This window comes from the organism of the source record quoted next, unplaced genomic scaffold (assembly GCF_019419815.1).
Source record: "Pyrus x bretschneideri cultivar Hongxiangsu unplaced genomic scaffold, Pyrus_bretschneideri_v1 Contig21, whole genome shotgun sequence".
Classification (NCBI taxonomy): domain Eukaryota; kingdom Viridiplantae; phylum Streptophyta; class Magnoliopsida; order Rosales; family Rosaceae; genus Pyrus; species Pyrus x bretschneideri.
In genome coordinates this window covers 307,215-332,605 of record NW_025999513.1, presented here as the reverse complement: position 1 = coordinate 332,605, position 25,391 = coordinate 307,215, and the positions used below count along the sequence as shown (strand labels likewise).

At 36.9% G+C, this 25,391-nt stretch overlaps 1 protein-coding gene across 1 annotated transcript; it reads right to left on the bottom strand.

Annotated features, from left to right (window-relative positions):
* Nucleotides 1-1,731: 1,731 nt before the first annotated feature.
* Nucleotides 1,732-12,660, bottom strand: LOC103948691. The gene is given in 5 exon segments (XM_048584228.1): nt 1,732-2,293; nt 2,387-2,513; nt 3,442-3,678; nt 4,574-4,860; nt 11,946-12,660. Coding segments are annotated over 5 exon segments (1,581 nt in total). The 3' UTR covers nt 1,732-2,078.
* Between the last annotated feature and the right edge of the window lie 12,731 nt (nt 12,661-25,391).

Below are 25,391 nucleotides of genomic sequence, written 5' to 3'. Positions count from 1 at the left end.
GCAAAGAGAAAAGGTAAGTCCCAAGATCCAATGAGTGGACACTTTGCTACCGGAATTGCAAAATTGAACGAAACCCATAGCGTTCGCCAAGAAGAATCGGCTTGAATGCGTTTGCAAATGAAGGAAATCTCGGATAGGGAGGGAGTTAGGTTTGAAAATGGAGGACCTCAGCAAATACACTCCAGAGAGGAGGAAGTTCTTACGTGGTAAGCAAAAGGAAATTGTGTGAAAGTCTGCCCAAAGGAGTATGTTTCAAGATGATGAATCCTCTGAACCCTATATCCCAAGTCCTGTAAGAAGTCCATCACCAAGTGAAGATGGTGGATATGATTATTAAGTTTATGTAGTGTATGAATTATGTGCTTTATTAATTAAGTTTATTAATTATCGTTTGTATTAAGTTTATGTAGTTTATTAATTATGTGGTTTATGAATTATCCGTTGTATTAAGTTTATGTGGTTTATGTACTTTATTAAATTTATGTCTTATTAATTATTGTTTCTATTAATCTAGATGCCTTTAATAACTATTGTACTTATTATTCCACACGTTGATGTAGAAAATTTGGTGTTAAACGGTTAGTGAATTGAAAGTTAGCCCAGGGTTGAAAGATTGGTGAAAGTTGAAGGCTTACTTTGTGAAAAATTTAGTGATTTTTCAATATTTATCGGAATTTAAATATTTTTAGATTAAAATGTTTATAAAATTAATTTACGATAATATATATATATATATATATATTTAATTTAATTTAAGAAAAAAAATAGCCTAAGTTCATTCTTTAATAATTCCAGGCTAAAATTTTAGCTCAGAATGGTTGGAATAGAAAAGCTATTTCTGGGCTAAAAGCTAAATTTTTTGGGCTAAAAAATTTGGCTTTTAGCCCAACCATTGGAGTTGGTCTTAGAGGTGCATATCTTTCTCAAGGCATTAAGGGTTGGTTTGAAATTGACTAAATTCTTTTAAAGCCAACTTCTTAGAAAAGTTGAGGTCTTATATATATTTGGTAAATGAAAAAAAAAAAAGAAAAAAAAAAGTTCCTTTTTCCGAAATCATGATTCAAAACAGTAGAAAGTAGAATAAGCTTTAAAACATTTTTTTCATTGGAGGCAGATGAACAATATCAATTAGTGAAACTTTCATATTGACAATTCTACCCCATCTTTCTTTTGCTAAAAACACTTTTAACACTATAGTTTACCAAACATTTATTTGCTTTTTTCACAGTTATTTATTCTCACACCAAACAATTTAAAAAAAAATAAATAAATAAAAAAAAAAAAAAAACACACACACACACACAACCACCTCAAACTAGCCCCAAATAAAAAGGGAGTGACAGCATAACTTGAGGTTTTCTACTCAGCCAAATGCATTTATTTCAAAGGTTTAATTTTGCATTTCAACCAAGAGACAAGTTGTCTTCAACTCATTGTTTCTTGGGTTCAAAATTATTCCCCCTCATTGAAAGTTAGATAAATTTAGTGTAACTAATCTAATCATTTATCCAAAAAAGTATTAATTAACTCTAAATACACTTGTTGTCCAGTGTCACACACAAATTCAACCACCCTTTTAATTTTTGGCCTTTCTAGCTCTGCATCTTGTTTTTGTACTTTGATTACCCTCAATCGCAAATGCAGAAAATTCAATAAAATAGCAATGCACTTTAAAATGTTGCCTAATTTAACAACCACATCTACAGAACACAATTCAATACTCCCCTCAAATGTTGATAAAAGTAATGTCTTTATTTGTTGTGTTAAACATGTCAAGATTCAGCTAAAACTCCTATCTAACACCCCACAAGGGCCACAACCATCAAAATTTGGATAAACCAGCAGCAAAACTGCTGAATGCCAGTGTGCCTATAAACTCCTGTAGATATCACTTGAAAGGGCAATGCAGATACAATCCAAGTGACAAAGACGATTCACTTTATCGATTACAAAATTTACACGTAAACAGTGTTGTTCCTCGTTGAACATTTCCCGGAACCTCCATCCACCGGTTCATGCATACAACAATTGGAAGTAACAACATATGATCAAACGACACCAAGAAGACGCGAGGAAAACTATGAAACAACAAAAACCCTCAGCTCGTCTCTATCTCCTCTGGTGATGCGGATATCAGCATCAAGGTAGGTTACGTCAAATTCACCACTTCCTGGGTTAGACGGAGGTCGTAGTCCTTCTGGTAACTTAGGTAACTCTAATGGAGGAAGCTGCGATAAGTTTCCAGTAGTCTTCACAGTAGTTTTCTCAAAAATGATCTTAACCCTGGAAGATCCTGTAATTATTAAAAGGTCATTCGTTGGTTTATGTCACATTCATAAGTTGCTACGTAAACCAAAATACACCAAATAAGAGAGTTCATAAGTACCTATGAGTTCAAATTTGTGGGCCAAAGTGGCAGTTGCTTCAATGGGCGGCAGGGGCCATGGAGCACCTAGTTCAAGCTCCACTATGTTATCAAAGTCTTTGCTGAAGATGTCAATCCGTTGAAATACCTATTTGCATAACATATGTTACTTTCGGAGCAGCAAAATCATCAACGAATAACGAATATTCAATACATGGTAAATTTTGGTATGATGTAAGACAATGACAAGGACTAAACAACATAGGGTCAGACAGAAGATCTTAACCAGTTAAACTCTAACAACGTAGGTTGTTTATCTGAGTTTACTTAATTCATAAAACTGTTAATTTAAGTTCCAGATGATCTACTACACCTTCACATAGCAGATCTTAAACGTTCCCCCTTCCAACTGTTCGTATGTTGTGCGTGCGGGCACGCGTATTGTCAAGGGATACATAGACATATGCTGCTGCTATTTGAAATCCTAGGCCCAAGTTGAGGTCGAACAAATTTAATGTATTTCAAACGAACTATTCCAAAGTTTTACTTCAGAACTTCGTTAGCTACGATGGACAGTTTAACTACAAAAGAAAGACAGGTTCAAACGGATTCCTCACGAAATCCTCCGCACATTTATACAATATGGTTTACTGAGAGTAGAGCCTCTGTATTTTTCCGAGTGAAGTTTCTGTATTAGTCTATGGCTTTCTATCCTGCAAGGTTTCTTCCTTACCAAAGAAAAAGTTTTCATACTCGCTGGGCACTGCGAACAGGATATGGGAAGGAGGTAAACGGAAAAAGATCCACACTAATAAAGAGTACAAATGATCAACTTCCTAAAGCTATGGTGAAGGAAATTCAAACTAATGATGCAATCTGCAATGGTTTTGCAGACTCAATGGTTAAAAACTTAAAAGACTTTCTGCGCTTTGGGGCATTTGAGTTTCTAAAAAGGATCAGGTAAAGTCATTTGGTGTTCATATATTGTGTAATATTTCAATTGCTGTTCATAGTTAGCAAACATGCAAATGGGTGAAAGTATATCAATGGCGTCCAGGAATATAGTAGATGAGTACCTGGCCTAAGGTAATTGGGAGTAGCCTTCCGGTGGGAGGTCCAGGACGGCTCCCACCTAGAGTACGAGAAGAAAATGCACTGCTATATATCAATTTCCATCTCCCTTGCAGTTTATCAAGATCAGTTGAGATATCCACTGGACCTCCAGCAGCTTCAATCTCCTTGGCAGCAGCTTCTGCCTTTTGTAGATCCTCTCCCGATGCTGCAAGACCTCTGTTTAGCCCAGAAACAGCACTCTGCATCGGATTAGACACAAATTGAAAAAACGATGGTAGAAAGCACGAACAGTTAAATTCACATTCGCAAGCGCGCATGTGCACATTGCCATTTTATGTGACAACAGTTAAAGCCATACTTTAAAGATGAAGCTGTGATATAAAAGAGATGTAAATTGGAGGACATGATTTGATTTTGCTCCACAGATAGGAAATTACTGATGAATCCGTATATCAAGAACCTTGTTGCGAAATCAACTTTCTAAGAAGAGTTAATAAACTGAATTACAAACATAGGTGACCAAAAATTTAAAAAGGCTTTTCAAGAGCCTCTATTGAAATCCTATACTAGTAATATCAGCCTTCATATACTCATTACAAAATATTTCACTCACAATTGTTAAGCACAAACATGATTGCTGTTGTCCTCTGATCATAAAACCAATACTCGACACAAAGCGAAAAACTCATATAATCATAGGGAAGTACAAAGGAACCCAACAACACCAAATAGAGATATCCTTGTGTTGAAGGACACCACTTCCAACAACACTGATATTGTCCCCTTGGTAATTACCACCCGGCACCTGCACAATCCGTCAGGTGTGGGGTTTTATCACAAAAGGCCTCGGTATTAGTTGGAGTGCAGTTAGGATATTTAAACACTTCTTTTCACATAGATGCGATCGATGTGGATGTTTCAACATAACAGCATGCTGCAGAGAATTTGTAATGAGATACCGATAACAGTTACACAAAAGCACAATGATTTCACCACCAAGTTACCAACTACTAGATTTGCCTCCAAATTCCAAAATAGAATAAAATTACTGTACCAAATGCAATCAAATCCATAACTGTAAAAAAAAAAAATTGAGCAAGCTAAAGAAAAATGCCCAATAGCTTGAGAACATACCAATAGCTTGAGCTTTAAAGACGCTACAAGTTCAGGGTTGGGCGTGGTTTTGCTTCCGGAAGACGGCGGCGGTTCGAGAACAGAAACCTCGTCCACAGCTGCTCTCAGAGCAAAGCTTTTGGTGTGACGGCGATTTGACGAACGAAAACGGAGGCGTTTTGGGCAGGGTGGTTTGCTTGGAATAACATGGTTTGCAGAAGAAGTAGAAGGCGAGGAATGTAGAGAGTGAGGGAGAGAGCTCAGAGAAGCCATGGCCATCGCTAGAAACTAGAAAGGAAAGGTCTTGGCTTTTTTGAGAGTTTATATTTGTTTGTTTTGAGACAACGCCATTGGATTCGTGGCTAGCATGAGTGCGCGCGTTTGTACTGTCTTCTAGTAAATTATTCAACGCACAATGGATGGAACTGGAAGCTTCATAAATTTTGACCCTACGATTGCAAATTTCAACGGTCCAAAAAAAAAACAAAAAAAATCCTGCTCAAATCGAATATACGATGGGAAATTCTATGCGCAATCCAACCAATTGCTCACCGCGTCCAACATTCATGGAAAGAAATGCAGACTTCCAAATTACCACTGCTGAGGCATTGGCTTTGAGGGATACCCTGCATCTTGCAAAATTTGTGGGCTCAGGAAGATCATCGTTGAAGGGGATTGTTGCAGGGAAATGTGTTGTTCCTTGGAGAATTCATGCCATTCTGGAAGATATGAGATGGCTCTCCACCTCATTTGATCTAATCCCGTGGAACCGCATTTTTAGAGAAGCAAATTTTACTGCAGATGCCATTGGACATCACTGCAAAAACCTTTTCATTTGGGACGGTTGTATTCCTAAACAAGCTTCAAATGCTTTGTTGTTTGACTGTTGAGGCCTTGGGTGTCCCCGGGTTTCTCTTTATCTTAATTTAAAGTTTTATTTTGCCCATAAAAAAAAGTGGGACTCTCCTAGATTCTCTGTCACATGTTTTTTTGCATAATGTTTTATCATGTTAGCAGGGCAATTGATGTTAAACTACGAGATGATAGAGATTATATAGAAAGTCTCATCTTTTGAAAGTCTCCTTAGCATTTCTCAACATTTTTTCAAGCTCAAGCTGTTGGCGTGCCATGTGAGTTCCAACATCTTTAAAGCTCAAGTGAGCTTAAATTGTTTCAAGTGATGTACTGAATATAGATAATATAACGCAAAATCTTCAAACATAATACTTTAAGATACTCGACATATTGACAATTAATTGTAGCGTGTTGATTCTCACACTCATGTACTGTACACTTATAATTACTTTCACGGCTCGTTTACTAATCTATAATCAAATAGAAGGAATTGAATTGAGGAGAAATGAAATTGATAAGGAGTTGGAATAGAGATGAGTCAAAATTCGATTTTGTTGGAGTTGTTTAGTAAAACCTTCTGGAATTGGAATATAATGGGTATAGATTTTATATAAACTGTTTACTAATTCACCTGAATCAGAATGGAAATCAATATAATTACTAAAATACCCTTGGTTGAAATAAATTATTTTATATACTAATTTTTTGGTTAAATTTTATATACTAATTAATAGAAAAAAAATGTTAAATGCCTTTATTCACCAAATACTAAACACACAAAAATTAATTTATTATTTTATTTTAATTATTGTTAAATTTCATATTAAACTAGCCAGTTGGTGGTGTTGGGTTAATGCAAATGGTAATTTTGAAATTTTAGAAATAAGTGAGGGGATAATGGGGAGGAAGAATCTATTCTAGATTTCCCCAGCAACCCAGAATTCAATTCCCACATAGATGTAGGGAACTCATGTCACGCCTTGATCCTAAGATATGTTAAGGATCAACACGAGGCAGCAAGGTTCTAAAAAACACTAGACGCTAGTCGGGCGGCGAGCTGGGGCCTAACACCTAGGCGGCTAGGCAGGGTCTAGGTGGGCACCTAGGCGGACTAGGCGGATTTAACTAAATCCATTATATTTCATGAAAATAAGTGTATGTTTATACTTAAAATATATATAATTTCATCATAAACTACAAAATAGAATGACACGTATATTATGAAGTATTGGAACATAATGAAAACATAGGGAACAAACATATAATGTATGCTCATTTAAGTATTCAGCAAGACTCTTATAATTTATTGAAAAAAAATAAAATGCAAATGAAAGTTATCAACTTTCTGCCTAAGTGAGTTGATGCCTAGGCAAGTCTGGGCGGGTGCCTCAGTAGGTCTATGGGCCATTTTTTAATTTTCAAACGCATAGGCATTAATCGGGACGGTGACCAACCGCCTAGCGCCGTAGAATAGTGCGTGGCAGTTGAAACTAGCGGTACTATAATATTGTTGACTACAAAAATTACAGAACCTACGTGGCGCGCAGGCCGAGTAACTAATAAGCTAACTACGTCCTTCGGTTGAATGCGGGGCGTGCCAACTCGTCGGCCGAGCTCGGCCGAGGAGTAAAATTTGTTGATGTTGCGTTGAGCGCGTTGTTGACTTCTTTATCTTGCGACTGCGGCCGAGGAAGGAACAAATCTCGGCCTTTGGATTCTCGAGCCTGAAGACAAGGCTGCTAGTTCTACGAAGTTCAATATCAAATTCGGCTCCCAAGGTGCCGAATGTAGTAACCTGGTAACACCTCACTTCGCCGAGAAGGCTAATGAGATGACCTCTGCCAATAAGGATTTGAAAATCCTTCTCGACCGAGACTTGGATAGATAACCAGTCGACCTCGACGCAGTGCTGTTTATCCAAACTGAAGGTGCTTCGGGAACGGCTGATTCTACGGCAACAGTGCTGTTTATCCAAACTGAAGATGTTCGCCGGTTGCCTTCACAGTGCTGTTTATCCAAACTGAAGATGTGTCGGCGGAAAAAAGAAAATAAAAAATCTCAAGATGTTTGAGAAATTTTGCGCAGGGCAGTTGTGTGTTTAATTGGAGGTCTCCCCTAATGTTGCACAATGTCTTGTATTTATAAGGACGAGTACGTGGTTCTATATGTGTTTCCCGTGGAACATCCGTAGCTGGCCACAATTTGAATCTCTCGAAGATAAGTACTTAATACAAATAAAAACTCTTGATAACCATCCCATTTAGCCGTTTAACAGTGACCCATCCTCGTTGGCTATTTTGATGGAATCAGACCAATTTGCATGCACATGAAACTCTTTCTATAACATCTTCCTGAGGAACCATGCAATGTTAAGGCCCATGTTTGCATCCAAGTGCATGCATCATCAAAATTTAAGCACCTTAGCCCATGCCGTGCTTGCCCTGAAGAATATGCTAATTATTAGCATAAAATTATGTGCTAATAATCATCCCAACTCGGAATATGCCGCACCATTATCTTTTTGTGACCATCAGACATCACCATTAACAAAAAGATAACCTTCACGCATGGTTAACCGACTCCAAGCATACGTCTAAATGCTAAGAATCCCCAATCGAATTGAACTGTACTGCTTACTTTCAAGTTGAAGATATAATCTGCACCTCATCTTTTTCAAGGAAATATAAAGATAATATCATGATTAAAACCACAATATATCCTTCAATTATCTTAACAATTCTGCCATCCAACGGTTGAGAGCTATGCTCATTCAACGGTCTAGATTACTCGGGCCTATAATGTAAAATTGGGTCCAAACATTGCCCCCCAGTTTCCTCGAGCTTCGGCCCATAAGCCGAATGGTTAAGGAAACTAAGCGTAACAGCACTTCATAATTCTACCAAATAGAATACTTAAAATGCCCCTACCTCTGCTGAACATTAAATGGCATATACATATACATACATACATATATATATATATATATATATATATGTCCCATTGTATTCGGCCAAACTTTCGTTTATTCGGCCAAAGAATTGTATTCGGCCATATAATTTTGTAAAGTGGGCCGAGGCCGAGGCCAAAAAGAATTGGGTGTAGAAACTATATATATATATATATATATCCCATTGTATTCGGCCAAACTTTCTTTTATTCGGCCATATAGTTTTGTAAAGTGGGCCGACGAGTTGGCCGAGCTCGGCCCTAAAAAAAAACTTTTGTTTTTTCCAATGACGTTAAAACCAAGGTTTGAAATGAATTGTCGGCCATGCATTTCTATCACATTCTACTACCAAGAAAGGATGTAGCTTGCATACACCGAATGGCCACCAAAAGTGGGTCATTTTCTATATCTCGAACCTCATTATGGGGTCCCAACCTGGTCTTCATTAATAAGTGGACTGCCTGACACTTTTCCTCCTCTTGTCTCAATCAAGTGACTAAATGTCCCAAATGTGTGTATAGGCCGAATGGAACTACTAAACTGCTATAGCCGAGCACCAGTACTACATTCTTTGACTGAGTCACCATTATTCTTCACCTCTTTTATATATATATAAATATATATATATATATATATTTCTCGACCAAGGCTTGATGGAAGCAGGCCGAAGTCATTTGGAAGTTCTTCGACCGATCCCCATTTAAAGTATTGGCCGAAAGGCCGAATGGTCAGCATCCTCTTGATTTTCTTGGCCTCGGCTTAGACAGCCGAGTAACCACTGGGCGTGCCAAAATGTTAACTCTAAAAATTACAGAACCTACGTGGCGCGCAGGCCGAGTAACTAATAAGCTAACTACGTCCTTCGGTTGAATGCGGGGCGTGCCAACTCGTCGGCCGAGCTCGGCCGAGGAGTAAAATTTGTTGATGTTGCGTTGAGCGCGTTGTTGACTTCTTTATCTTGCGACTGCGGCCGAGGAAGGAACAAATCTCGGCCTTTGGATTCTCGAGCCTGAAGACAAGGCTGCTAGTTCTACGAAGTTCAATATCAAATTCGGCTCCCAAGGTGCCGAATGTAGTAACCTGGTAACACCTCACTTCGCCGAGAAGGCTAATGAGATGACCTCTGCCAATAAGGATTTGAAAATCCTTCTCGACCGAGACTTGGATAGATAACCAGTCGACCTCGACGCAGTGCTGTTTATCCAAACTGAAGGTGCTTCGGGAACGGCTGATTCTACGGCAACAGTGCTGTTTATCCAAACTGAAGATGTTCGCCGGTTGCCTTCACAGTGCTGTTTATCCAAACTGAAGATGTGTCGGCGGAAAAAAGAAAATAAAAAATCTCAAGATGTTTGAGAAATTTTGCGCAGGGCAGTTGTGTGTTTAATTGGAGGTCCTCTGAATGGTGTTCGCAGCCTTGTATTTATAGAAGCAAATGCATGGTGCGGCTTCACTAGTAGAATTTGATTTCAATTCAAACTGACTGAAAGCCATCATCTCCTAAATTTGCTTCGGTATTATCACCATTTTTCAAAAAGCCCATGTTTTTCCTTCCTTATCCTCTGGATGCATTCCACGTGGCCATTTCCTTATCTCATGATAGGCCAAAGCCTATCACCACCTATTTGCCCGTGCAACCATGCATGCCACATCCTTTTCTTCCAACCACATGCACAAATCCAAAACACCTTTTTTGAAAATGCATAGTCGCACGACATTGAAGCCACCTTTGATCTTCTAATCCGGTAGCATTTAATCTTTTGGACTCCTCAATTATCTCCACATTTTTAGAAATAATTTTCTTAATAATTCCCCAGATAATATTGTGATTATTAAAATCATAATATTATCTAGACAAATTATTAATCAATTATCTCAACCTTCTTCCAATCCAATGGCTCAGAATTTTACTCATTCTACGGTCTCGATTGCTCAGGCCGATAGCGTAAATTTGGGTCCAAACATTGCCCCCCAGTTTCCTTGAGCTTCGGCTCATAAGCCGAATGGTCAAGGAAATTAATTGTTCGTAGCCAACAAAATCTCATCGTGTCACTGAAAAAGAAACTTTGCTTTTTGGCAATAACACCCATGTAATATTATCAAAACCACCACCGAATAACCATCATTCGGCCTTACGGAAATTCATTATGTTTCACCAAATGGGCCACCGCTTCTCATCTAACTCGGAATTTATATATATATATATATATATATAGGGGTAGTTGATTGCCTGATATGATTTGTCTGCCATGCCTTTAGCATATATATATATATATATATACATATATATAGACACACACATACACACAAACACACACACACATAAAACAAACCTGTGCCGAGCATCATCTCGCCGAGCTCGGCATGTGTGTTCGTGTATATATATGTTAGTGACTTGTAAAAGTGGCTAAACCATATGGGGCCGAGAGAAATGAGCCGAGTTCAAGAAGCATTGGGTTAAAGTCACATCATCAAAACCACCATCACTCGGCTTTGAGGAAATTCATATGTTTTCCACCAATGGGCTCCATGCCAGTCTCAACGGCCTCCTTTTATTAACCGAATGAGCATCTCACTATTCGTGTCTTGGAACTGCGAACACAAACCATTCGGCCAAAACATATATATATATATATATATATATATTTTTTTTATATATTCGGCCATATAGTTTTGTAAAGTGGGCCGAGGATAAAGTGGGGGCGAGACCGAGTAGAACTAGGGTCGAAGACGATGAAAACCATTCCTGGAGCTCGGCCTGCCTATATATACATAACTAATTATATATAACTAATAAAAGTGGTCGAGGAACATTAGCTAGATACGTTTCGTGGCCGAGGAACTTCATTGTCGGCCGAGGTCTTAAAGTGGCCGAAGACCATCATCACATATATATGAATCCAAAACCACAAAAAACAAAATCAAAACTTGGCCCATTGGCCTTGGAATGATGTTGTCGGGCATGCATATTTCTATCACCTCTTTTATATATATATATATATATATATATATATATATATATATATATTTCTCGACCAAGGCTTGGTGGAAGCAGGCCGAAGTCATTTGGAAGTTCTTCGACCGATCCCCATTTAAAGTATTGGCCGAAAGGCCGAATGATCAGCATCTTCTTGATTTTCTTGGCCTCGGCTTAGACAGCCGAGAGTTGTCTCTTTTTTTTTTTTTTTTTTTTTTTTTTTTTTTTTGGAAATATCCAACCACGTGAAGGCCTACCACTTAGCACAGGTGGCCTTCTGCAAAAATATATTTTTTTTTAAAAAACCAAGGACATTTGCCGAGCATACCACTTATTATGTGTCTAATAAACATGGTGGTCATTGGTTAGCTTTCTACAAGGGCTTAATGCCTGTTGCCCCCCTGATTTTCTTAAGTATCGGCCGAGAGGCCGAATGGTTAAGAAAATAATTTAGCAAATGGAAATAAAAGTGGCCGAACCATAATCAGGAGGAGGCCAACGATGTTTTATTCCAAGCTGAGATCTTTTAATATCAAAATTCTCAAATTGATTTTGCTCTAGGCCGAATAAAGAATTTTCTCCAAATATTTTTGACTTGGTGAAATATTTTTTACCATCGGCCGCCAAATGTGTTGGACAATTATTATGCTCCCCAGGCATAACAATTTCGCCAATTTCGGCTTTCAACTCGAACAACTTAGCCGAATGGGATTTCTCCCTATCGGCTTTATCACCAATAATCATATTGATTGGCGTAGTTTCGGCATCTAAAACCATGTGTCCAATTACCATATCAATTGATGTGGTTTTATGGTCTGAAGTCGTGTATCGGTATTGGTCGTCATTGGAACACTCCTCTAAAGAATCATTTTCTGAGTCAATTTTTGGCTCAGAAACTTGAACATTTTCTTCTAGGCCTACCACACTTTTAGTCTCGGCCGAAAAGATAGGTGGCCTTTGTTCCTCGACCAAATTAACAATTTTCTTAGGCCGATGTCTGATTACGGCCGAAGCGGAAAATTGCCCCCCAGTCTTTTCAACCAACCATTCCTCAAATGGAATTGATTTGTAGTCGAAAACGTAAGGAAAATATTTTCCATCTAGCCAGGCATTAAATCGATCCCTGTCTTCATTTACCCATTGCTCTTGCAGGGTAACATGAGCTTTTATTCTCAACATGTAAGCGAATGACTTTTGCAATTCTTTATGGCCACGAAGAACTTTTTCCACTTCCAAAGATCTCTTTCGTTCTTCATTGTGTTTTTTCAATTCCTCTAGGCGCTCGTACAATCGGCTACGTTGAGCCAGATTGGAATCTTGATATATCATATGAACTTCGTAGTTCTAGCACTGGGTCCCACCGGGCGTGCCAAAATGTTGACTACAAAAATTACAGAACCTACGTGGCGCGCAGGCCGAGTAACTAATAAGCTAACTACGTCCTTCGGTTGAATGCGGGGCGTGCCAACTCGTCGGCCGAGCTCGGCCGAGGAGTAAAATTTGTTGATGTTGCGTTGAGCGCGTTGTTGACTTCTTTATCTTGCGACTGCGGCCGAGGAAGGAACAAATCTCGGCCTTTGGATTCTCGAGCCTGAAGACAAGGCTGCTAGTTCTACGAAGTTCAATATCAAATTCGGCTCCCAAGGTGCCGAATGTAGTAACCTGGTAACACCTCACTTCGCCGAGAAGGCTAATGAGATGACCTCTGCCAATAAGGATTTGAAAATCCTTCTCGACCGAGACTTGGATAGATAACCAGTCGACCTCGACGCAGTGCTGTTTATCCAAACTGAAGGTGCTTCGGGAACGGCTGATTCTACGGCAACAGTGCTGTTTATCCAAACTGAAGATGTTCGCCGGTTGCCTTCACAGTGCTGTTTATCCAAACTGAAGATGTGTCGGCGGAAAAAAGAAAATAAAAAATCTCAAGATGTTTGAGAAATTTTGCGCAGGGCAGTTGTGTGTTTAATTGGAGGTCCTCTGAATGGTGTTCGCAGCCTTGTATTTATAGAAGCAAATGCATGGTGCGGCTTCACTAGTAGAATTTGATTTCAATTCAAACTGACTGAAAGCCATCATCTCCTAAATTTGCTTCGGTATTATCACCATTTTTCAAAAAGCCCATGTTTTTCCTTCCTTATCCTCTGGATGCATTCCACGTGGCCATTTCCTTATCTCATGATAGGCCAAAGCCTATCACCACCTATTTGCCCGTGCAACCATGCATGCCACATCCTTTTCTTCCAACCACATGCACAAATCCAAAACACCTTTTTTGAAAATGCATAGCCGCACGACATTGAAGCCACCTTTGATCTTCTAATCCGGTAGCATTTAATCTTTTGGACTCCTCAATTATCTCCACATTTTTAGAAATAATTTTCTTAATAATTCCCCAGATAATATTGTGATTATTAAAATCATAATATTATCTAGACAAATTATTAATCAATTATCTCAACCTTCTTCCAATCCAATGGCTCAGAATTTTACTCATTCTACGGTCTCGATTGCTCAGGCCGATAGCGTAAATTTGGGTCCAAACAAATACATAGAGTCAGATGGAATTCATACATAATATACATCAGATATTCAGCGAAAACGAAATTAGAACAAAGGGAACAAACCTACTTTTGAATGCACTACACATGTCAGCTATACCCCCTGAAACCTTTTCTCTAACCTTTACCTGTTACTTTCCAATGCGATCATACGTCGTGGGAAGGGAGCACCGAGCAAAGCAAAATCCGGATAAGCTACGAAGGTCGTGTGAGTGACAAACCATATATGTGACTTAAAATCAATAGTTTGCAATCCTATATATATATCCTCACTCATAAATCTCGTTTGACTCCACACATGCATCCAATCATCAGTTTCATACATTTACTAAAATCATAGGGCTATAACAACATCATCAAGTTTCGTGTTCCAGAACCTCTTATGGAATCGAACAACAAAGGATACACAAAATAGGGTTCCAGAACCTCTCATGGAACCGAATATAAACTATACACATGGTTCCTAAACCTCTCATGAAATCCGACAGGATGTAGGTCCCATAATCAGTCATGGACCATGACAAATGTAGCATTCCAGAACCACTCATGGAACCTATTGAAGAAAGAAAGCAAGATTTCAAAACCACTCATGGAATCATAAAGAAAGGTAACATACTAGGGATTTAATATCTACACATGAAACGAGAAAGGAAGTGTACAAGGTATTAGTCCTCTACTAGCCCTCTAAGTTCACAAACATTTCAAATATACATACATATACATTTTATAAAGCATATTGATGACTGGGTAATAACCATTTGTAAATCCATGCTATGCACACAAAGAATATAACAAGAGAATTTCATATGCAAATACTTATCACATAATCTTAAAATCAACTTACCTAGATCCAACACACTTCTAGAATCAACACAATTGAGTCGTCATGCAAAACGATGTGCACGTCACCGAGACATCATATGTCTCGATGAGCCAACAATGCTCCGATAGAAAACTTAATAAGAATGACACCCATTTTTTCATCTACCTCCAAAGGACACCAATTTTATACGCATGCAGAGCTCAACAAGTGGAACAAACTTTTATACATGCGACAAAGTCTAAAAATGAACGAAAGACGGTCAATTTTGTTGATAAAGGCGATAAGTATCCAAAACTCTACGACGTCGATTCTTCGCCTACGGTGGTCCAACGACGTCGGGGTTGGTTTGGTTTTAATCATGGGATGGCATTGGTCGCTGCTTTGCGGATTCGCCAAAAAATGGAAAAGAGTCTCTAAAACATGTTGGTTTCGTGGCATAGAACCGCCACGTACAATGGTCAATGGGATGGTACTTTGGTGGATTTTGTAAAGGGAAGTACGAGTTTCAAGAAGGTGGGGGTAGCACGGTCATGTTCATTCTAAGTTGGCTAGAATTTGCGTCGGAAGACATGAAGATCGCGCGGGTTGGTGGATCGATGGGCTGGGTTCTGGGTCGGTGGGGTTTTAGGCTGTCTGGGTTCAGTTTCCAGAAATGGAATGTCTAATTTTGGCAAATTCTGTTTTGGAAACTTGTTATTTATAGTAAGTCTAAAAGTCCAAAATGCTCCTCACTTATAACTCCACTAACTTTTTCGTTTCAATTCCAATTCGCAAATAGGTTTTGCCTAAATGTTCATAGGTTCGAATTCTATCCATCTATTCCAAACCTACCTCCAAACACTAAAGCGAAATTTAAAATATGACCAAAAAGCCATTGAAATCGCTTTTTTTTCCAAAATGTAAATTAAATAAATAAACAAATTTCAGGATGGGATATTAACAATTCAATTCCTCTAAAATTTGGAGTTGGATTCCAAAATTCATGTAGATCCCACCAACCTTTTGATTTTCCAATAGTTCAATAAACATTATAGTATCTTATAATTGGAACTCAATTTCCCGTTTTGATTCCTATTACAATTACATAAACATGCCATAAAACAGTTAAATATGGAGTACATTACGTATTAGAATATGTGACAGAAGCTTCAAGGTAATCCCATCTAAAAGGGAGGTGGGGACCCATCTCAGAGAACCATGGTTTGGTAGTTGCTTCCTTTGTGTTAAGTATTTGGGTGCACAGCACTGATCAGACGGCTGGGACCTGGGTGCATATAGAGCCATCTATATTTTTTTATTTGTTAAATAATAAATTTGGTTACATTAGATATTAGATTAATCATCGATGAGTTTGAACCGACTTCTAACCTATAAAATTTTAAAAAAAAATGAAAAAGGTTTCAAAACATTAAATTTAAACAAAAAACCATCAAATAACTTTATTTAATAGTTAGGATAAAACTCAATATTCAACTAGCCCAATAAAATTGGTCCAAGCAAAATAACTAGACGGTTTTCCAATTTTGCCCCTAGTTGGAGCTTTAGCCCGTTTATTTACTCTGTTTCGCTCTAGACGAAGAGAGAGAAGGGCTTTTGGTTCTGTGGCTCTGCCAATGCGTAGCCTCCTCGTGTGAAACTGTGTCTTCTTCTCGGGCTGCCAAAAAGTAGCCTTCTGGCGTCTCATCCACCATTTACTGCTGTTGGAGGTGAGTTTTCCGAAATCAAACTGTTTTATGTTCAAATCACGTTGTTGATGACTTTGTTATTGCTTATTTTTGTGGATCCAAGTCTTGATTAAACCACAAGTGTGCAGAATAGCAGACATCATCTCATCCCGTGTTGATTAGGCGAACGCCTAATTGTTTGAAAGCAAAGTAATTTGTTTTTTTTTGAACTCGTTGATGAAGATATATCTTTGGATTTGCACATAAGATGATGAGTGCTCAAGGGATTAATTAATATATGCAAACCCAAAAGCAAGGGAGTTTAATTAATTACTAACTGGCCTTTTACTACTTATAAATGGATTAGATCCATACATACTATGTAGAACTATATTGCATAAGATGAGATTTAGAGGCATTTTCTTTCTGAAAATTGGTGTAGTTACAATCGCACACTTTGGTACGTTTGGTATGTGGGACGGAGAACAAGTGTAGCGTTTCTCCACGTTTGCTAAATAGATAACAGTTTCCACAGGCGATTTTGGTGATTTTTGTTCACTTACCCCCTGACACTCGTCCACATCGGGAACACAAAATAATAACCTCTTTTCCTCCTTGTTCCATGTTTTTGCTTCGATCGTTCCGGTCTGTTGTCCCATCCATACCAAACGACACCTTTATGTTGGTGTACAAACAGATAATGTCCCTTCTTTTATCAAAGCGTCACTTTTAAGTTATTTTGTTGCATATAATTATATAGAGTATTAAGTTTTTTTTTTTTTTTTTAACACTATTTACGAAATTTTAGTTCTCCAACCAAAAGAAAAGATTAATCCTCTCCTCATGCGCTTTCTTTCCGTGCTTCTTCAAAATTGATACTTTCAAATTTGGTTCTACAAATGGTGTTAGTACTTAGTTTTAAAATAGTGGCAGTGTTCAATTGTAAAAATAGTGGTAATGTCAATGTTTAGTTGCAGAAATAGTGTAGTATCATCAGTGATAAGTTCTAAAAATAGTCAGTGTTCGGTTTAAGAAATAGTGATAGTACTAATATTCAGTTTTAAAAATAATGATAGTATTAGTATTCAGTTTCAGAAATAGTGATAATACCCATTTTCAGTTTAAGAAATAGTGATAATAGCAGTGTTCAGTTAAGAAATAGTGACAATACACATGTTCAATTCTAGAAATAGTGTTTGGTTTAAAAATTAGTGATAACTTCAGTACTCAGTTTAAGAAATAACGATAGTACCTCTTGTTCAATTCGAAAAATAGTTAGTATTTAGCTTAAGAAATAATGATAATACAAGTTTTCAATTTAATAAATATTCAGTTTTCAGTTCTAAAAATAGTCAGTGTTGAGTTTAAGAATAGTGATAGTAGCTGTGTTCAATTCTAAAAATAATTAGTGTTCAACATAGAAATACTCATTATTCAGTTTAAGAAATAGTAATAATATTAGTGTTAAGTTCAAGAGATAATGATAATACCCGTGTTTAGTATACAAAATAGTGAGTATTCAATTTAAGAAATAGTGATAATACTCGTGTTCAGTTTACGAAATAGTGAATGTTCAGTTTAAGAAATAATGATAGTACTAGTGCTCAGTTTAAGAAATAGTGAGTTTCAGTTTAAGAAATAATGATAGTGCCAGTGTTCAGTTTAAGAAATAATAATAGTACTAGTGTTCTATTTAAGAAATAGTATCGGTACTCCTATCCAATTCGAGAAATAGTTAGTGTTCAATGTTTATAATTGATAATTTTGTTTACTTGGGGAAATATTGTAGTTATTTAATCATTTTTTTTTCACTTGAAGACCTAAAGTATCAAATTTTTAGTACGATATTAATGCATTTTTTGTTGATTTGTTTTCAGATTGTTGCTGGGACAGAACAAAGCCACGAACAACACTACCGGTAAAGGCAAATAACAAGGAAAATGTGTTGGATGTTGAAAACACCTGAGCTGATGAAAATACTGGAGCTTTACGAGCAAATTTACAAGACCATTGTTTTATCCGTCAAGAGTCGAGACTCCATTGGCAAATCTACAACGACTCACAAACAGAAAATGAAACTGGAATAATTTCCAATGGAAGTGGCTCTTGCATTCTAGGAAAGTGGGTTCTAAGTGGTAAGCAAAATTAAGGGTGGAAATTGATCAACAAAAGAATATGAAGATTCTGAACCACCTAATTACAAATAAGTAATATACTAATAAAATAATAATAATTAAAAAAAATATATATATATATATATAATAAAAGAAATTAGGGAAGCAATTGCTCCTATTTTCTTTAAACGTGCAAAATGGTTTGAGGAGGTGGCCACAATCCTTCACCCACGTTGAGTTTTACCTCCCTTTTAGGAGGAGGACTTGGATTGTTTACCCTTCTCATCTCGTACCCTTCTTATTTCCTTCTATTTCTGTGGTCACGGTTAAGTCATGTCAACATTTTATATTGATTTTTTTAAAGAAATAATAAGACAAAAAGTAATGGGAATATAAAATGTTGACGTGGCCTAACCGTGACCACAAAAATAGAAGGGGATTGGAAAGGTATGAGATGGAAGGGCAGACAATCCAGGTCCTTAGGAGGAAGGGGGGACGACAAGAAGAAAACAAGAAAAGAAAGAAAAAAAAAAACCAAAACCTGAAGAGAGAACAAACAGCCAAAAGAAAAAAGAAAGAGAGAAAGAACTGGTTGACATAATGACATACTTGTAAATAAAGGGAAATTTATTCCTAACAGAATTAGCTGACAGAATAACATTGCCGTTAGGGGCAAAGGTGGAAAAAAAATCATTTCGTTTTGGGTTTTTAGTTTATTCCATGTGTGTTAAATGGTTGTGGGTCTGATATAGATTAGTTTTGTCCTTATAATTAAATATGAAGTCCTTTTAGTTAAAAGGAAGCTAAATAATCAAATCCAAAACCTAAACCAAACCTAAAACCTAAAAGGAAGGCTAAATATCGGCCACAATTTAGCCCACAAATTGAAATGGGACCCACGAGTGAGAGTGAAAAGTGGGCTGTGAAGTCCACACCCCAAAACCTAGACGCCCAAACGCGCCACAACCCTTTCTAGCCGAGACCCACCCACAGTGGGGTTGTCCCCCTTGCGTGCCAGTCTCACTGTAGCCCAACAGTTACTTTTCTTCATCAAACGATCAGTTTAATTGGACCGTTGGTTAATCCAATGGTCCACGTTCAAATATATATATTTTTTTTGGTTTTATATTTATATATTTATTGAATCCAACGGTTTAGATCAAATATAATCAAATCTAACGGTAAAAAAAAGATATAACGGTCCAAATTTAAATCCAACGGCTAAAATAATTTAAAAAAAAATTATTTAACTCAAAATTCAACCAAAAACTGTATAAATACATATGTATTTGTTCAAACATCCACACAAAACTCACTTTTCTCCTACAATTCTTCCAATTTTTCTTTCTACCATTTCTTCTCATTTCCAAATTTTTCAAGATGGCAAAAGAGCATGTTAGAGGTCTTAATTGACCTTTAATGAAGATATTGCTTTATGTTTGGCATGGATTTCTGTTAGCGAAGATGATGTCGTCGGCATGAATCAAAATAGAAAGGTTTTGTGGGGTAAAATGGTTACTAAGTTCCATGAAAACTCCAATGCTGGTCGAAGGGAAGTTGGTGGTGTTTATGATCAGTAGAAGATTATCAACAAAGCATGGACTTTGTAGAAGGGAAGCTTGGAGAGAGCCATGGTTGACATGCCTAGTGGAAGGGGTGCCTCAGAAATTATGAGTTTCTTTGTTGATATTTTATTTGTCATGTACATAATAGTATTTTGCAACTAATTATTTTTATGTATTTGTTGCATAAGGTGACAAAGCAATGACAATTTACCAGACAAAAACTACACCAAAAAATCAAGCTTTTAAGTTGCATCATGCTTGGAACATCCTCAAAGATTGTCCGAGGTGAGGAACCGATGTGCACCAACAATGGGGAAGATTATTTCATAGTGAAGCCCCGCCCCCAAATGATTTCAATGAAGGTGCGAATGAAGGTGTCAATAAAGGTGTCAAACAAATGACCCCCCAACTTCTTCTTTTGTAAGGCCCCCGGGAAGATATAAGCAAAAGGAAGCAAACAGAAAAGGGAAGTCCCAAGATCCGATGAGTGGATCCATTACTACCGGAATTGCAAAATTGAGCGAAACCCATAGTGCTCGCCAAGAAGAAGTGGTTCGAATGCGTTTGTAAATGTAGGAAGAAGAGGATAGGGAGCAAGAGAAGTTTGAAATAAATTTGATGATGGAGAACCTCAACAAATACACTCCAGAGAGAAAGAAGTACTTATATAGTAAGCAAAGGGAAATTTTGCAAAGGGATGCCAGAAGGAGTATATATCAAGAAGATAATTCATCACAAGGCTATACCCCAAGTCCACCACGAAGTCAATCACCAAATCAAGATGGTGGATATCATTATTAAGTTTATATTGTTTATAAATTTTCGATTGTATTAAGTTTATGTGGTTTACTAATTGTTGTTTGTATTAAATTTATGTACTTTATTAATTGTCGTGTGTGTTAATTATTGTTTATATTAATCTAGAAGCCTTCAATAATTATTGTACTTATTATTCCACACTTTGATGTAGAATAGATGACTTCAATAATTCAACCTCCATTCAATAATTTATCCAATGTACTACACAAAATACTTCGCACAAGAAGACACTTAAATTTATTACTAGAAAATACCAACATAGTACACTTAAAGTTATTACATAAATGCTCAACCAATATCATCAACGTTCACCTTCTTGGCGCCATACATGCTTAACCAAATCCTTGCGGAGTGTGTCATGACCTTGAGGAGCTTGAATTCTATTTAAACGTCTCATATACTCACTCAATGTGACCCTATCCTGTCTGGTTTCATATGTGGTTTCAACGAGATATTAAACATTTCTTGCAATAGCTATCGCATGTGTTGGTTGGTCATCATCCACATGTTCGTCTGAATCTTCTTCAATTTCGATGTACTCATCGTCCACAATCAAGTTGTGCAAAATTATGCACATCATCATAATTGAATGGAGGTCTTCAGTATGCCAAAGTCGTGCAGGCCCTCTTACAATGGCTCATCGAGCTTGTAGGATCTCAAACACTATTTCCACATCCTTCATGTAAGACCCTTGCCTCTGCGAAAATAATTTCTTCTTTGCACTATCAAGATGAGAAAAAACTTTTGACAAAGGTAGACCAATTAGGATAAATACCATTAGTTAGGTAGTAACCTAGCTTATACCTATTACCATTTACCTTATACCGAAATTCTGGTGCCCATCCATTGACAACATCATCGAATAGAGGTGAAGACCAAAGAACGTTAATATCGTGTTGATCCAGGAGCGCCGAAGAATGCATGCCAAATCCATGTGTGGTAAGACGCCACAGCCTCAAACACAATGGTTGGCTTGTTATGACGACCCTTGAATTGGCCAGCCCAATCAATAGGACAATTCTTCCACTTCCAATGCATATATTTGAGACTTCCTATCATGCCAGGGAAGCTGCTTTTGTTTGCCTTGCGTAGAAGCCTCTTCAAGTCTTCACGATTTGGCTTGCGGAGGTATGTGGCTCTATATATGGCTTGAATTGCCTAACAGAAGTGTTTTAGGTTCTCAATAGCAGTACTTTCCGTAAGTCGGCAATACTTATCAGTTAAGTCTGCAGAACACCCATTAGCTAGCATCCGAAATGCAAAAGTGAGCTTCTAATGAGATGATAGACTTTGTCGGCCGATGACATCTATCTTTCTTGCAAAGTAGTAGTCATGATTGACAACTGCGTTTAATATGCTTTCAAAAAGTTCTTTCCTCATCCATCGCTTTCAAAAATCATGAGCAAGAAATCTTGGACGCTCGATGAAATAATCTTTCATCATTCGATCATGACACTCTTCTTTATCACGCTGTACAAATGAATACCCTGTGACAAAACCACGATGGCTAGATTCGGCATGATGCTCATATTGCATAAGCGCATTTGCAAGTTCAGCTTCAACATTGATCATTTCAGCATCCTTAATGTCAAGCTTTGCTTGGTATTGTGCCATCTGCATTGCCCTGCTACGCCTTCTTCTATCACCCATTGATGAGATATTGAGGATTTTTAGGAAACAAAAACACTTAAAAGTTGAAAGATTTGTGAATATAGATGATGATTGAAGGTTGAAAGATTGTGTGATCAACTGATATTGGACCTATGTTTATATAGAGAATGAAAGTTGAACAGTTGGTAAAAGTTGAAAGTTTGGTGACAGTTGAACGGTTGGTGAAAGTTGAACGGTTGGTGAAAGTTGAAAGTTTGGTAAGTTCCATGTGTCGATTTAGTGATTTTTCAATATTTATTGGAATTTAAATATTTTTAGATTAAAATGTTCATAAAATTAAATTACGATAGTCTACATAATTTTTTATTTTAAAAAAGTTAATTTAAGAAAAAAATTAGCCTAAGTTCATTATTTAATAATCCCGGATTAAAATTTTAGGCCAGAAGGGTTGGAGGAAAAAAGCTGTTTCTGAGCTAAAATCTAAATTTTATAGGCTAAATATTTCTAGGCCAAGATGGTGGATATCATTATTAAGTTTATGTAGTTTATGAGTTTTGATTTGTATTAAGTTTATGTGGTTTATTAATTGTCATTTGTATTAAGTTTATGTGGTTTATTAAATGTCGTTTGTATTAAATTTATGTGGTTTATTAATTGTCATTTGTATTAAGTTTATGTGGTTTATTAAATGTCGTTTGTATTAAATTTATGTGGTTTATTAATTGTCATTTGTATTAAGTTTATGTGGTTTATTAAATGTCGCTTGTATTAAGTTTATGTGGTTTATCATGATTTTCATGTATTGATTTAGTGATTTTTCAAAATTTATCGGAATTTAAATATTTTAGTTAAAATGTTCATATAATTAATTTAGCATAATCTACATAATTTTTTTTAAAAGTTAATTTAAAAAAATATTAGCCTTAATTCATTATTTGATAATCTTGAGCTAAAATTTTAGGTCAGAAGGGTTGGAGTAAAAACACTATTTTAGATCAGAAGGGTTGGAGCAGAAACACTATTTCTGGGATAAAAGCCAAATTTTCTGGACTAAATATTTTTAGGTTTTAGGTCATCAGAGATGGTCTTAGACCATCTCCAATCGTAACCTAAAACCTAAAAATATTTAGCCTAGAAAATTTAGGTTTTAGTCCAGAAACAACTTTTCTACTCCAACCCTTTTGGCCTAAAATTCCCCCAGATTATCAAATAATGAATTAAGGCTATTTTGTTTTAAATTAACTTTTTAAAAAAAAATTATGTAGACTATCCTAAATTAATTTTATGAACATTTTAACCTAAAAATATTTAAATTTCGATAAATTTTGAAAAATCACTAAATCAATACATGAAAATTAAGATAAACCACATAAACTTAATACCAACGACATTTAATAAACCACATAAACTTAAAAAATAAAAAAAGACAATTAATAAACCATATAAACTTAATACAATTGAAAACTCATAGACTACATAAATTTAATAATGATATCCACCATCTTGACTTGGTGATGGACTTGGGGGATAGTCTTGAGATGAATCATCATCTTGAAATATACTTCTTGTGCCATTCCTTCGTAAAATTTCCTTCCTTTTGCTTACCACGTAAGTATCTCTTCCTCTCTGGAGTGTATTTGTTGAGGTCCTCCATTATCAAATTAGTTTCGTATCTTTCTTGCTCCCAATCCCCTTCTTCCTTCATGGCCAAAAGCATTTGGGCCGATTCTTCTTGCCGACGACACTGGTTTTCGTTCATTATTGCCATTTCGCTAGCAAATTGTGCACATGTTGGATCTTGGGATTTCCCTTTTCTCTTTGTTTCCTTTTGCTTATCTCTACCCGGGGCCTTGCAAAAGAAGAAGTTGGGGTCATTTGTTCGACACTTTCATTGTCGGCAAAATTCACACCTTCATTGACATCATTTGGGGGTGGGGCTTCATTATGAAATAATCTTCCACATTGTTGGTTCGCATCGGTTCCCCACCTTGAACAATCCTTAAGGATGTTCGAAGCATGATGCAACTTAAAAGCTTGATTTTTTGGTGTAGTTCTTGTCTTGTAAATTGCCATTACTTTGTCACCCTATGCAACAAATACATAAAAATAATTAGTTGCAAAATACTATTATGTACATGACAACTAAAATATCAACAAATAAACTCACAATTTTTGAGGCGCCCCTTCCACTAGGCATGTCAACCATGACTCTCTTCAAGCTTCCTTTCCACAAAGTGCACGCTTTGTCGATAATCTTCCACCGATCATAAACACCACCAACTTCCCTTCGACCAGTGTTGGAGTTTTCATGGAACTTATCAACGATTTTACCCCATAAAACCTTTCTATTTTGATTGGTGGCGACGACACCATTTTTGCTAATCGAAATCCATGCCAAACATAAAGCAATATCTTCGTCAAAGGTCCAATTACGACCTCTAACATGCTCTTTTGCCATCTTGAAAATTCTGGAAATGAGAATAAATGGTATAAAGAAAAATTGGAAGAATTGTAGGAGAAAAGTGAGTTTTGTGTGGATGTTTGAACAAATACATAGGTATTTATAGAGTTTTTGGTTGAATTTTAAGTTAAATAATTTTTTAAAATTATTCTAGCCGTTGGATTTGAATTTGGACCTTTAGATCTTTTTTTTACTGTTATATTTAATTATATTTGATCTAAGCCGTTGGATTCAATAAATACATAAATATAAAACTAAAAAAAAAAAATTTGAACTTGGACTATTGGATTAACCAACAGCCCATTTAAACGTCACTGTTGGATTATAAAAAGTAGCTGTTGGGCTGCTTTTTGCATTGACTGCTGAGGGAACACCCCCACGTGGGGCTGTCGGTTGGCTGAAGATGCCTCGCGCATGCAGCGCGTGGGCGAGTCGGGAAAGG